Source organism: Pelodiscus sinensis, chromosome 20 (assembly GCF_052426305.1).
Source record: "Pelodiscus sinensis isolate ZL-2025 chromosome 20, ASM5242630v1, whole genome shotgun sequence".
Taxonomy (NCBI): domain Eukaryota; kingdom Metazoa; phylum Chordata; order Testudines; family Trionychidae; genus Pelodiscus; species Pelodiscus sinensis.
Window position 1 is genome coordinate 28,718,379 of NC_143071.1, and position 12,926 is coordinate 28,731,304.

Sequence of the window (12,926 nt, forward strand, 5' to 3'; positions counted from 1 at the left end):
GGCAGCCCCTCGCTGGCGGGGCCTCCCCCCCCGGCTACACTGCCCCCCCCGCAGCCGGGTCAGTGTGGGCAGCCCCTCGCTGGCGGGGCCTCCCCCCCCTGGCTACACTGCCCCCCCGCAGCCGGGTCGGTGTGGGCAGCCCCTCGCTGGCGGGGCCTCCCCCCCTGGCTACACTGCCCCCCCGCAGCCGGGCCGGTGTGGGCAGCCCCTCGCTGGCGGGGCCCCCCCCAGGCCTGGCTACACTGCCCCCCCGCAGCCGGGCCGGTGTGGGCAGCCCCTCGCTGGCAGGGCCTCCCCCCCCGGCTACACTGCCCCCCCGCAGCCGGGCCGGTGTGGGCAGCCCCTCGCTGGCGGGGCCTCCCCCCCCAGCTACACTGCCCCCCCGCAGCCAGGCCGGTGTGGGCAGCCCCTCGCTGGCGGGGCCTCCCCCCCCGGCTACACTGCCCCCCCGCAGCCGGGCCGGTGTGGGCAGCCCCTCGCTGGCGGGGCCTCCCCCTGTCTGCACTGCCCCCCCGCAGCCGGGCCGGTGTGGGCAGCCCCTCGCTGGCGGGGCCTCCCCCAGGCCTGGCTACACTGCCCCCCCCGCAGCCGGGCCGGTGTGGGCAGCCCCTCGCTGGTGGGGCCTCCCCCCCTGGCTACACTGCCCCCCGCAGCCGGGCCGGTGTGTGCAGCCCCTCGCTGGCGGGGCCTCCCCCAGGCCTGTCTGCACTGCCCCCCCGCAGCCGGGCCGGTGTGGGCAGCCCCTCGCTGGCGGGGCCTCCCCCCCCCCGGCTACACTGCCCCCCCGCAGCCGGGCCGGTGTGGGCAGCCCCTCGCTGGCAGGGCCTCCCCCAGGCCTGGCTACACTGCCCCCCGCAGCCGGGCCGGTGTGGGCAGCCCCTCGCTGGCGGGGCGGCTCCCTGCCGACTGCTCCCTGCTTGCTGGGGGAGCTCTTGCCGGCAAAGGGCGGCCCCACCGGAGACCCTGCAGCGACACCGCTGAAAGGCTCACAGGGTAGCCTTAGACGGGGGGCGCTGCCAGGACCTCTTGCCCCAGCTCCCAGTTGGGAGAAGGATCCAGCCACCCACCCCTCCAGGGAACCGGGGGTTGCGGTGCAGGAGGGGATGAGGCTCCAGGTGGGGCTGTGGGTCCTGGAGTGGGACCAGAAATGAGGGGTTCAGGGTGCGAGAAGAGGCACCAGGCTGGGGCCAAGGAGTTCAGAGTCTGGGAGAGGGGCCCCAGGCTGAGTCTGAGGCCGGCGATTGGGGTGCAGAATACAGGCTCAAGGAGGTACTTTGGGTGTGGGAGGGGGCTCAGGGCTGGGACAGGGGGTCAGGTGTGGGAGGGGGCCTGGGCCTGGGCTCTGGACAGCACTTACCCCAGGTTGCTCCTGGAGACAGCCGGCATGTCTGGCTCTTGTGGGGGGGGGGGCAGCCTGCGGAGCCCCGTGGGTGCCCTTGCGCCAGAGGGACTTGGCGGCCATTTCCCAGGCCCCGCACAGAGCTGTGCCACCAAGCAGGTCTGAACAGCGCAGCCAGTAGCGCTGACCGGCGTCGCCAGGATCCCATGTCAACCGGACGTTCCCGGCAAAAACCGGGCGCCGGGAACCTGCCACTGCCACACAGGCGGAGGAGCCGTTCTCTTAGGTCGGTGTTCTGGGGAAGGCTGTCAGGGGCCCCACGGGGGAAACCTCAGCTGCCTTCCCTCAGCCTACGGGCCGCGGAGCCCAGCCCTGAGCGTTTGTCTCGCGTCCTGCAGGATGGACGACATTCAGCTTTGCAAGGAAATCAGCCGGCTGAAAAAGGAGCTCCAGGGACTCCTCGCCCGCCCAGGTAGGGCCCAGGCACCTGTGAGCTCGATCCCACAGCCCCTGTCCAGGCTGGGGCCAGCGGGCTGGGAGGGCAGGAGGGGGGCAGGTCTGGGCGAGCGTGTGGGGTCTAGGAGGGAGTTAGGGTGCAGGCCGGGGCTCAGAGCTGGGCAAGGGGTTGGGACGCAGGGCACTCACCGGAGGCAGCACCCTTGGGTGGGGGGAGCAGGTGGCTCAGCGTGGGTTGCATTTCCCTGCACTCACCTAGAGACACTACCCCCACTGCTCCTATTGGCTGGGATTCCCGGTCAACGGGAGCTGTGGGGGCGGAGCCTGCAGGCGACATGCTTGCAGCAGTGTGGCTCTAGCCCAAGGTGGGCGGGGGAGAGAGCAGTGCACGGAGCTGCCTCCCCCTCCCCCCGAGCCAGGCAGGGCCGGCTAACACACAGGGGATTTAGTGAAGATCTTTTCCTGGAGCCCTCCTTAGCCTGGGGCCCTGGGCTGCACCCCTCAAACCCCTACGTTAATCCAGCCCCGGAGGGGAATCATCGCTCAGTGAGAGTCTCTGTCCCGTCGTGTGCAGCAGACCAGGTGAATTCAAAGGGAACATTCTGTCCTCGATAGCTGGGAACCCGTGACTTTCCCCTGCCGGTTAATGGGGCCACGCAGCCCAGGCTGGACAAGCCAGGGGGGACCCCGGGTCTGGAGTGGAGTGGCTAGACGGTGCTGCTGCCGCTTCGCACTGTTGTTATCCACACGTGCCAGATCCAGGCTGGCTCTGGTCTGTCCAGGCCGACGTCCCCGGAGACGCCAGCGCGGCCGTGCACCCCGCGCGAGTGGTGGGTCTCTGTCCGTCTGGGCCTGAGGGAACGGGGGTGTTTTCTGTGCCGCAGAGAAAGAGCAGTCCAATGAGGTGAAGCAGAGGGAGGAGGAGCTGGTGCAGCAGATACACAAGCTGGTGGAGACCCGGGATTTCCTGGTCGATGACGTGGAATTTGAACGCCTGAGGTAGCTGCACCCGCCATCTTGGCATGTTTGACGGTGCGCCGGCATGTCCTGGGGCCGGTGCGGGGAGCCTGGCGTCTGCATGGGGCAGAAAATGCCCAGGAGAGCTGAGGGGCGAGGAAGCGGGGCAGCAGCAGGTTAAGGCAGCCCAGAATACTAGGCCCCCCCACCCCCAATGCTACCTGCACAGGAGGCAGCCTGGCAGGTCGCTCGCCCCTCCCTCCCCGCCCCGGTCCTCAGCCTTATGAGCGTTCGCACCCCACTCCCTCCTCGGGGGCTGCGAGGCGTAACGGGCCAAGTGCAGAGCCGGGCAGTCACCCCACCCCTCCCTCGACAGGCAGAGCAGGAGGTGCCGCTGACGCCGGCTCTGCTGGGACAGGCCCCAGGCGGACCGGGAACCGGCCGAGCTGCGCCTGCAACGTGGCCGACAGTGGTTTCTCACAGGGCAAGCGGGAGCACCGGGAGAGAACAGAGGCCAGGTGGCTTGGCAGGGAGGTTCAGAAGGGGAGGGGGCAGCGGAAAAGGGTTTGATGAGACCTCGGGAACGTGGTCGCACTTGGAGGGCAGGGTCCGTTTGCCCGGGGCAATCCCCGGGCAGGGCGAGGGGCTGGTGCCCTCGGGGTGGTGCCGGCGGTCCACGTTGAACCCCCTTCTGCGGACACGTGTTTCACGGAGCCGTGACGGAACTCGCCCCTGGCTGCAAGGGAATCCGATGGACTCAAAGCCCACGATCTCCTGGCTGCCAGGCCTGCGCGCCAATCAGACAGCGCCTTGGTGGCTCAAAGTGCCAGTCTGCAGCTATGGCCACGTCCGGGCAACTCCCCCTCCCCCCTGGCAGTGAATTGCAGCTTTCCGGCCAGCGGACGCTGACGTGGAGCCATTCCCGCCCAGGCTCTGAAACCGGGCACCAGGGAGGGGCTCGGCGCCCGGCTTCAGCCCGGGCAGGGACGGCTCCGTGGCTACTTTCAGCCCGGTAGCGCAGACCCCGCAATCCCACCTCTGGCTGGCTGCCACGGGCTTGTTTTGTGAGCAGGCCACCGGCCCACGCCTAAGCAAGACCCAATTTCTGCCTGTCACAGGGAAAGAGAAGAAGACAAGGAAATGGCTGAATTCCTGCAGACGAAGCTCTCCAAAAGCTGCCTCCAGAAAACAAGTAGGTGCCTGGTTCGCAGTATTCGCCGCACAGGAAGCCCCTTGGCACGTCTCCCGTTTACAAAGCTGGCTGGTCCCGCAAATTAATTACTAGAAACAGATCAGCGATTTTTACATGGGGACCACATGGCCACAGAAGAAAGAGGGGGAGGGGAGCAGCAACTCAACAGAGGGGCTATGGCCATCTCTGATGCCTAAGTGTCATATCGGGTTGGTCTCTATGGCAGAGTTCTGCCTCTTGCCTGGCTGGTCCATCAAGATACTTTGGGAGCTGTCTGGGGTGGCTGTCCCCTCTGTGGTTCATGCATTTAAGGGGTGCAGAGAAAGGAAATAAGGAAACGCTGTTTACTCCCGCTCATAACACATGAACTAGGGTCAGCAAATTAAATTAAAACAAACAAGGAAGTATTTCCTCACACGACACACAGTCAACCTGTGGAACTCCTTGCCAGAGGATGTTCCGAAGGCCAAGACTATAACAGCGTTTCAAAAAGAACCAGATAAGTTCATGGAGGACAGGTCCATCAGTGGTTATTAGCCAGGATAGATAGGAACGGTGTCTCTAGCCTCTGTTTGTCAGGGGCTGGAAATGGGTGACAGGGGAGGGATCACGTGATGATTTCCTGTTCCGTTCCCTCTGGGGCACCTGGCACTGGCCACTATGGGCAGATGGAACCCTGGGCTGGATGGACGTTTGGTCTGACCCCGTCTGGCCGCTCTTGTGTTCTTATGTCTCTGTCCTGGCCACTTGGGACCCAGGTGCCATCCAGTGAGGGAAGGCCTAGGAGGTGACGCGCCCCTTCGCTGGCGGCCATTGCAATAACAAGATCTTTTGGAACAGCCCCTGTCAAAGAGAAGAAGGTGACGTCCAGAGGGCAGCAAACCTCCACACCGTACGTGACCAAAACAGGCCTCACCCTGCTCAAGGAGTGCTGCGGCTTCACCTGCTCCATTATGTAGACTCCGCCCCGGGCCCCCTGCACAGGACTCACTCTTGGGTAACGTACATCTCCTTGCCGCAAGGCGAGCACCGGGTGCTCCTGACACCGCCTTCCCGCCGTTCTCCGGGGAGTCCCGGGGCAGGAAATGGGCTTCTTGCCCGTTGAAATATTTGGAGAGATCAACAAATATTCCCGTCCTGGATCGGGAGCAACAGCACAACATCGCTGCATGTTTTGCAAACCAAAATGTGGGGGAAATAATCCAGTTTGGATCCATTGAAATGGTTCTATTTTTAGAAACAATCGAAACGATCAGTAGCTTACATTTCAGAGCTTTTTAACTGACATTCATTTACGTTTCTAAACACAAATCAGAAATGCTCTGCCTTCATCTGAAACTTTTCAACAGTTTCCAAACTGGTTTCCCCCCCAAACAAATGGGAAGTTGTGGGGTTGGTGACCTGGTGTTTTCTGAGGGGAAAATCCTTGATCAGCTGTGAAAGCGAAGACCTCCTGCTCAGGTTCTGCTAGACTCCCTGGCTGTGTCTACACTGGCATGAATTTCCGGAACTGCTTAAAACGGAATACTATTCCATTTTCAGTTTTTCCAGAAAAGGAGCGTCTACATTGGCAGGCTGCTTTTCCGGAAAAGCCCTTTTTCTGGAAAAGCGTCCGTGGCCAATGTAGACGCGCTTTTCTGGAAAAGAGCCCTGATTGCCATTTTCGCGATCGGGGCTTTTTTCCGGAAAAGACTACTGGGCTGTCTACACTGGCCCTTTTCCAGAACAGTGTTCCGGAATAAAGACTTTTGCCCGAGCGGGAGCAGAATAGTTTTTCCAGAATAGCGGCTGATTTTGTTCAGTAGAGCATCGTTGCTTTTCCGGAAATTCAAGGGCCAGTGTAGACAGCTCGCAGCTTATTCCGGAAAAGCGGCTGATTTTCCGGAATAAGTGGCCCAGTGTAGACACAGCCCCTGGGTGTAAAGGAAGCAGGCGAGATGGGCCATCGGGTACAGTGGGGCGCTGAGGGCCAAAGCAAACTGCTCACGGTGTACCTGATGGACACCGCTCCTAGCTCCAGCGTCCATGAAAGGAAGCGGCTGTCATCCACGCCCCTCTCGCGCACGGTACAACCGACAGCAGTGGTGTTACTGCACAGGTGTCTGCCCCCACTGGTTCACCCAACACCTGTGCTGTCAACCCCTCTCGCCGCCCTGGCCCCTCCTCTTGCTCTCACTGGCAGGAGACCCCCTCAATTGGTGGAAGTCGCGCTTTGCGGTTCCATGTCTTTGCGGGTGTGTCTCGGCTCAGGGGGAGCCGTAGGGGCTGGGATTCATGGTGAGTTCCCTGCGGCTCTCAGCCCCCGCGGTGAGTTCAGGAGCCAAAGCAGGGGCTGGAAACCACAGGGCGCTCGCTGCGGGGGCGAGGAGTCGCGGTTCCCAGTAGCTGTGAATTTCGCCATTCGCGCTGGTGCCAGGAACAGCCTCCCCAGTGAACGGCAAAGGTTTCCTGTAACCCACCCGGATCTACAGCAGCTACCTGGCAGTGGCAACAACAGGACGTACCCCAGTGAAATGACAGAGGCCTGATTTCCCAAAGAATTTCTTAAGGACAGAATACAGGCAACGTTCTCCAGCCCTGCTCTGCCCGGGTACGTCCATACTGAGCTGTCCAGAGCCTGACATGCCAGGAGGCAGGGGCTGGCCAAGCGCCCGGCCTTCAGCCTTTGATCGCTTGCGCTGAGGAGCGCTGATCAGGGTTGGGGGCCTGGGGCTAGCCCAGACCCAGGGGGCCGCATGGGCCTGGGCTTGGCTAGGTAGCCGGAGCTCTTACCCAGGCCGCATCGATCCCTAGACCCCAGGCTGACGAGTCCCTCCGGTGCGCAGTCCCGGGCCCGGGGGGAATTGCTGTCTTATGAATGACACAAATTGCCAGGGCCAGCCCAGGGCCGACTCTGGAGCCTGGTGGAGGGGCACTGCCCCTGCTGGGACTAGCCAGGGCCGGCGGAGGGGGCGGGGAGACGCCATTCTGATTCCAGTTGCTTTGCTCCTTTCCCGGCAGGCCTCCAGGCAGCGTGTGGCTCCTGACAGCTTCACCCTCCCCTCATTGCTCACGCTTCCCACGGCGGCACGCGGCCGAGAGACCTTTCGGAGCGGGCCGGGGCCAGCCGGGCGCTGCCTCGTTTGCTTGAGGCCGCTTCAGGATGGAGGAAGCGCCTCCCCGGGGATGGCAGCAGGACAGGGCTCAGCCAGCAGCAGCCCCGGGGCCAGGGCGCCCCCGGCACAGCGGGATTATTCGGGTTTCTTACCAGGCTCGGCCACGGGGCCGGCTGCGCTATTGCAGTGGGTGAGGCGCCCGCCGCTAGCTTCCCACCGTTCCGTGGCTCTTCCGCTCCGTGGGCTGCCTCCAAAGGACACATTCTAGGGACGCCCAGGTTCTCTACAGCTCAACCCCAGTTTTATTGTCACGGGCCACGTGGGTCTTACGGCTTCTCTGATCGGAATCACCGCGTGGGTTTTGGAGTCACTGGGTTGTGATTTGGGGTGAATGTTACCCTGACAAATGAGGGGTCCTGGGCGGAGTGGGAGTGGTTGTCCCGCAGTGGGGACGCCTGGCCCATGGAGCACGTGGCCTCAGTGCTGCTCAGCTTTGGCCCGGCTGTGCCTCCATCATGAGAAAGGAGGGGGCCCAGGCCGAACCTGAGCAGGGCTGCAATCCATGTGCCTGGTCACACGGGCCTGAAGGGAGAGCCAGGCCCAGCCCCAAGCAGCTGCTGCTGTGGTGTGAGTTTATTAAAACCGCAGACACAGAGAGAAGTCTGGACAATCTTGGTACCAGGGCCATTCTTCTCACCGTGCCAAACCCGTAGTCCTGGTTTGGGTAATGCTGGGAAACGTCAGCATTCACACCCAGGAGGGCTTTTTATGTGGGTCTGGATGATGCTATAATAATCCCCAGCTTTTATACAGTGCTTTGCCTTGGCAGCTCCCAGTGATTTACAATTACAGTACCATTAGCCCCATTTTAGGGGTGGGGAAACTGAGGCACCAAGTGACTTGGGAAAGGAGGCTTAGCAGCAGAGCTGGGAATGGAAACCCACCACAGTGCTCTGTCTTCTAGGTCACACCACCCATGGTCTCAACAGCTTCCAGCCTGAGTACGGCCTTGCCGTGTTCTCACTGGGGTGGGGCAAATCGGTTTCAAACTCAGTGGAACACTGTGGGGTCCATCCCAACCCCAATGTTCCTGGGTTCCGGAGCTGGGGAGGAGAAACTGGAGCAGAGAGGAAGGAGAGAAAACGGGGCTAAGGGCAGAGCAGAGTGAAAACCAAATAGAAAGCGACTGGCAGAGGGGACAGGGCAAGGCATGGCAAGAAACGCCTACTGGCAGCTTCAGGGCCGTGGTCCCCACGTGGCCCTTGGCTTCACTGGCACAGTTCTATGGGACTCCCCGGGGTGACCAAGAGGAGAATGTGGCCCAGAAGTGGCATCCGCTTGTGCCAGTCTAGCCGGGCAACTCTGCTGCCTGGCTGCCCCGGCGGATTCTTTTCATCGACTCGCCCTTTGCACAAAGAGCTTAGACCACCTGGAAATGTCATCTGAGCAGGTCACAAAGGCTGGAGCTGCCCAGGGTTAATCCAGGCCTCATTTTACCCTTCTGACCCCACCCCCCTCATCTGTCACCCAGGGGAGGTGGAGCTCTGGGACTGACAGGCTGGCCGGCCCTGGAGGTTTGCAGCAGAACTGCGGGATGAAGCTCCTGTCGGCCTGTGCCTGTTAGAGTGCCCGGTGCGGGCTGGCTGTCGGTGTAGGGAAATACTGATCTAGTGAGCCCACATGGCACACACCACCACTAGCCTCTCTGCATGCTTGCTCCATGCACGTGGTTCTGGTTTCATGCACCTCTCCACCCAGCTCCCGCTCTGAATCCTGCGCATGGCAGTGACGCAGCCCTGCCCGGACGCCAAGCATATCAGCCCGACCTCCACATCTTGCCAGCCGGCCCCCAATTTGCTTTCCAGCATGATTCCAGGCCTTTCCAGCTGACCTAGTCAGTTTCGCCTGTGTCTGCAGGAAACAGGGGGCTCCAAGTCGAGTGAGCCCCCCCCCCCCCCAAATCCCAGCTGTGAGGCCAGGATGGGCTAATAGTCTAGTCTGTCCACTCTGAAAGCCTGCATGTGGCTCAGGTCTCTTCAGTCTCAGCCCAGGGCCTGCAGTAATCACATACCAGCTGGTACTGGCAACAATGGCAGCTCGGAATTACCCAGAGTGCACCCTGCTCGCTCGGCGAGCTGCTGTGACTGTCGGCTGGATGAGCCGTGACCCAGGCCGTAGCGAATTAGAACAGCTCAGGCCGTGGCCTCCAGCCTCCAGGACGTTGCTGCTTCCCAGCCGCTCTGGGATCCCTGGAGCCAATGGGCTGTCATACACCTCGTTTAACGTGGGCGTTGATCCTGACCTGGAAAGGCCTAAACGACATGGAACCTGAGTGGTCCCTCCACTGCCCCAGCCATAGGCTGCAACTGGGATCAGGAGAGCAGCTTGTGCTGTTGGGCCCTTGTTCACTGGGAGGTCTCTGTAAGGGACATTCGACTTGGTACTCGCGCCCAGACCTGGTCTGAAATCGCTGGCTAGATTACAGGGCTCGGGGTGGTGATTAACGGCTCGCTGGCTGGCTGGCTGGCTGGTGGTCGTTCGCTATCAAGTGGAGCTCCCCACAGGTCTGTTCTGGAGCCTGTTTTGTTCAACATCTTTATGAATGACCTAGAGGAGAGGATGGGTTGCACCCCCAGCAAGTTCGCAGATGGCACAAGCGAGGGGGAGAGGTAGATATGTTGGAGGGCAGGGACAGGGCCCAGAGTGACCTAGACAAATTGGGAGCTTGGACCTAAAGAAATCTGATGAGGTTCAGCAAGGACAAGTGTCAAGTCCTGCACTTGGGACGGAAGAATCCCAAGCATAGTTACAAGCTGGGGACTGACTGGCTAAGTAGCAGTTCTGCAGAAAAGGACCTGGGGATCACAGTGGATGAGAAGCTGGGTGTAAGTCGACAGGGTGCCCTGGTAGCCAAGAAGGCTAATGGCATATGAGGGTGCATTAGGAGGAGCATTGCCAGCAGATCTAGAGCAGTGATGTGAGGCCACATCTGGAGTCTTTTGGGCCTCGCACCACACAAAGGACGTGGACAAATAGGAGAGAGTCCAAGGGAGGGCAGCAAATATGATGAGGGGCGGAGAGGCTGAGGGAACTGGACTTATTTAGTCTGCAGAAGAGAAGAGTGAGGGGGGAGCTGATAGCAGCCTGAAGGGAGATTCCAAGGAGGCTGGAGAGAGGCTGTTCTCAGTGGGGGCAGATGGCAGAACGAGGAGCAATGGGCTCAAGCTGCAGCAGGGGAGGTCTGGGTTGAAGAGTCAGAAAAACTCTTTCCCTAGGGGAAGCGCTGGGCTGGGTTCCCTAGGGAGGGGGTGGAGTCTCCATCCCTAGAGGTGTTGAAGTCTCAGCTTGACAAAGCCCTGGCCGGGCTGGTTGAGTTGGGTGGGTCCTGCTTTGAGCGATGACTCCTGAGGTTTCTTCCAGCCCTTCTCTCCTATGGTTCTGTGGAATACCCCAAACGTGTGGCCTTCCGGGGCCCATGATGCCAGCTGGTGTTTGAAGAGGCCGAGCTGGCTGGGCTGGGGGAGGCTGGGGGATTGGGAGCGGTTTCTTCCCGTGGTTGTGCTGTGTGTGGCTGCTTGGGCTGGGCAGTCCCAGCTGCGGTGGACGTGGAAGTGCCGGCACAGCGGGAGCTGGCATGCAGGAGCGCCCGGCCTTTCTGTCCCCTGTTAAACCCAACAGGACACGCCGCTGGGAAGCCTGGTGCTGCCGTCTGACAGCCGGGGGCCTGGCTGCACAGGAGCAGGGATCTGAGAGGGCAGCGCAGGCCGGGGTCCCAGCATCCAGATGGACAGGCCAGTGGGGAGCCCTGTGGCCTGCCTGAGCGTGGGGCACATTTGCTGAGAGCACAGGACAGCACAAGGTCCAGCCGGCAGCTAGACAGCAGCTCAGGTCCCCTCGTTCGCTTGCCGCTCCACAAGTGCTTCGGAATCGCCTCGGCCCCAGGAGATCCCTGCCAGGGCCAGAAGCCCCGGACTCTCCGCTTTGATTTGTTCCTCTTGTGTCCACAGAGAGGCTCTGTCCTCAGCACAGCTAACAGGTGCCATTTATAGGTGAGGGGGCGGAGCTCTGGGGATGCCCCGCCCCCAAGCCCTGCACATGGCATTTACACATTGGCGTGGCTGACCTGTGGCGGGGGAGGGGGAAGGCTGAGCTTCTCTTGCTCTTGCTCCAGCCTGTCACCAGATGCTAGCGGCCCCCCTGACACAGGGCAGCAGCCCCCGGCACAAGGGAGCACTGCCTGGCAGGAAGCTGGAGGGACAGATCCTGCTCCTGCATGAGCCGCCCCTGCCCTGTGCACACAGGGAGAGACGGGGTGCAGCAGGGAGGGAAGGCTGGTCAATCCATGCTTCTCCTCAGCTCTGGCTTCTGCTGGGGCCAGGGGACATGGCTCTGACCCGCAGCTTGCCCCCCCCCAGGCATGGTGGAGAATCCAGGCCACTGTGATCTCTTTGCCCTGGGTACAGTCATATTGCCACCGTGTGCTTGTTGCTGGGAGCTGCAATGAGAAACGTGGGGGGTTGTGTATACCAGAGGCAAGGACTTCAAACACAATCCAGACCTCTGGGGCTGGGGAGCCGCTATCACTCAACGGTCCGTAGAGGGCTCCCCTGGCCGAGAGCAGTGAACGTCGAGTAGCCGTTTTTTCCAGCGGTCTTTGCAATTATTTCAACATCAAACACAGGCCCATGCCCTGAATAGACATAAATCGGCGTAGCGCCACCGGTGTCAGTGAGGCTACCCCACCCTGCTCCGGCGGGAGAATCCGTCCCTTCCGCTTCCAGATGACGGCGTCGGAGAAAAGAGCGACGAGATCGCGCTCAGCACCACGCCCGCTCCACCAAGTCTGGAGTTCACTGCACTTATTTGCCAATGCAGATTCCTGACCAACTTCGCTCGCTCTCCAGCTCACACGTTGGGCCCTGCGCCCAAAGCCTGTAGGTCAAAAACCAAGTGGGGACCGTTTATCGATGTCACAATAAAAGCAAACATTCCGTGACGTGTGAAAGCTTCTTCTTCAACGGGACTACGTTGCTTTGAGGGACCAGATGGCTCAGGTCATTGATAATGGGGCTAGAGAACTTTGTGCCTAGAGGTTATGCAAATCCAGCCCAAGCTAGTCGACAGAGAGTCATCGCCAACGGACGCCTCGTGGTACAAGGTCAACAAAAGGGCAGGTTCTCACCTCATGCCACAGTGGACTCTTGACGGGGACCAGCTGGCCACCTGGGGAGTAGCTGTAGGTGAGATCCTGGGAACAGAACTAGATGCTTAGGTCTGGCCCCTCCCAGTTGGGGCTGAACCATATTGAGGGGAAAACAATTGGGGGTGGGCTAGCTCAGTGGTGTGACCATTAGCTGCTTAAACCCAGGGTTGTGAGTTCAATCCTCAAGGGAGCCATTTTGGGATCTGGGGCAAATCCATCAGGGATGGTACTTGGTCCTGCTGTGAGGGCAGGGGACTGGACTCTGTGACGGTGCGTTGGGGTTTTCCCGTCTCCTGCACCCCAGTAGTGGCACAAACAGACTCCACCAGCCAGTAGAATAGAGGGAGTTTATTGCTTCTCCAGGATACAGCCCAGCACAGACGTCATCTGGTTACAGGAACTGGGGCTAAGAGGCCTCAGTGTCCCCCTTGAGATGGGGGGTGGCTGAACCCTACAATCCCAGCCCCCTCCCTAGCTCCTTCTCCCCTGCTTCCCAGACAGAAACTAAAGACCGTCCCTTCCAGCCCTGCCCCCAGCCAGGGGCGGCATCCCACCTTCCTTTGTTCCTCTCCCTGGGGGGTAACCGGTCGAACAGGTCACCTCCCTGTCCCATCAGCTACTCTGCTGGGCCGTGGTGCAGGCAGCAGCCAGTGGGGGTCACCCACAGCCCCAGCCTAGCAACCA

The 12,926-nt window shown here is 61.2% G+C and overlaps 1 protein-coding gene across 1 annotated transcript in view; it reads left to right on the forward strand.

Annotated features, from left to right (window-relative positions):
- The window catches only part of LOC142819077 (bMERB domain-containing protein 1-like), a 34,898-nt gene extending 22,361 nt beyond the window's left edge, over positions 1 to 12,537 (forward strand). The window contains exons 3-7 of the mRNA XM_075903480.2: positions 1,738 to 1,811; positions 2,680 to 2,794; positions 3,871 to 3,944; positions 4,785 to 4,941; positions 6,945 to 12,537. Of these exons, the coding sequence (XP_075759595.1) occupies positions 1,738 to 1,811; positions 2,680 to 2,794; positions 3,871 to 3,944; positions 4,785 to 4,903 (382 nt within the window). The 3' untranslated portion in view covers positions 4,904 to 4,941; positions 6,945 to 12,537. The remainder of the gene's footprint in view (positions 1 to 1,737; positions 1,812 to 2,679; positions 2,795 to 3,870; positions 3,945 to 4,784; positions 4,942 to 6,944) is intronic.
- Positions 12,538 to 12,926: the final 389 nt, after the last annotated feature.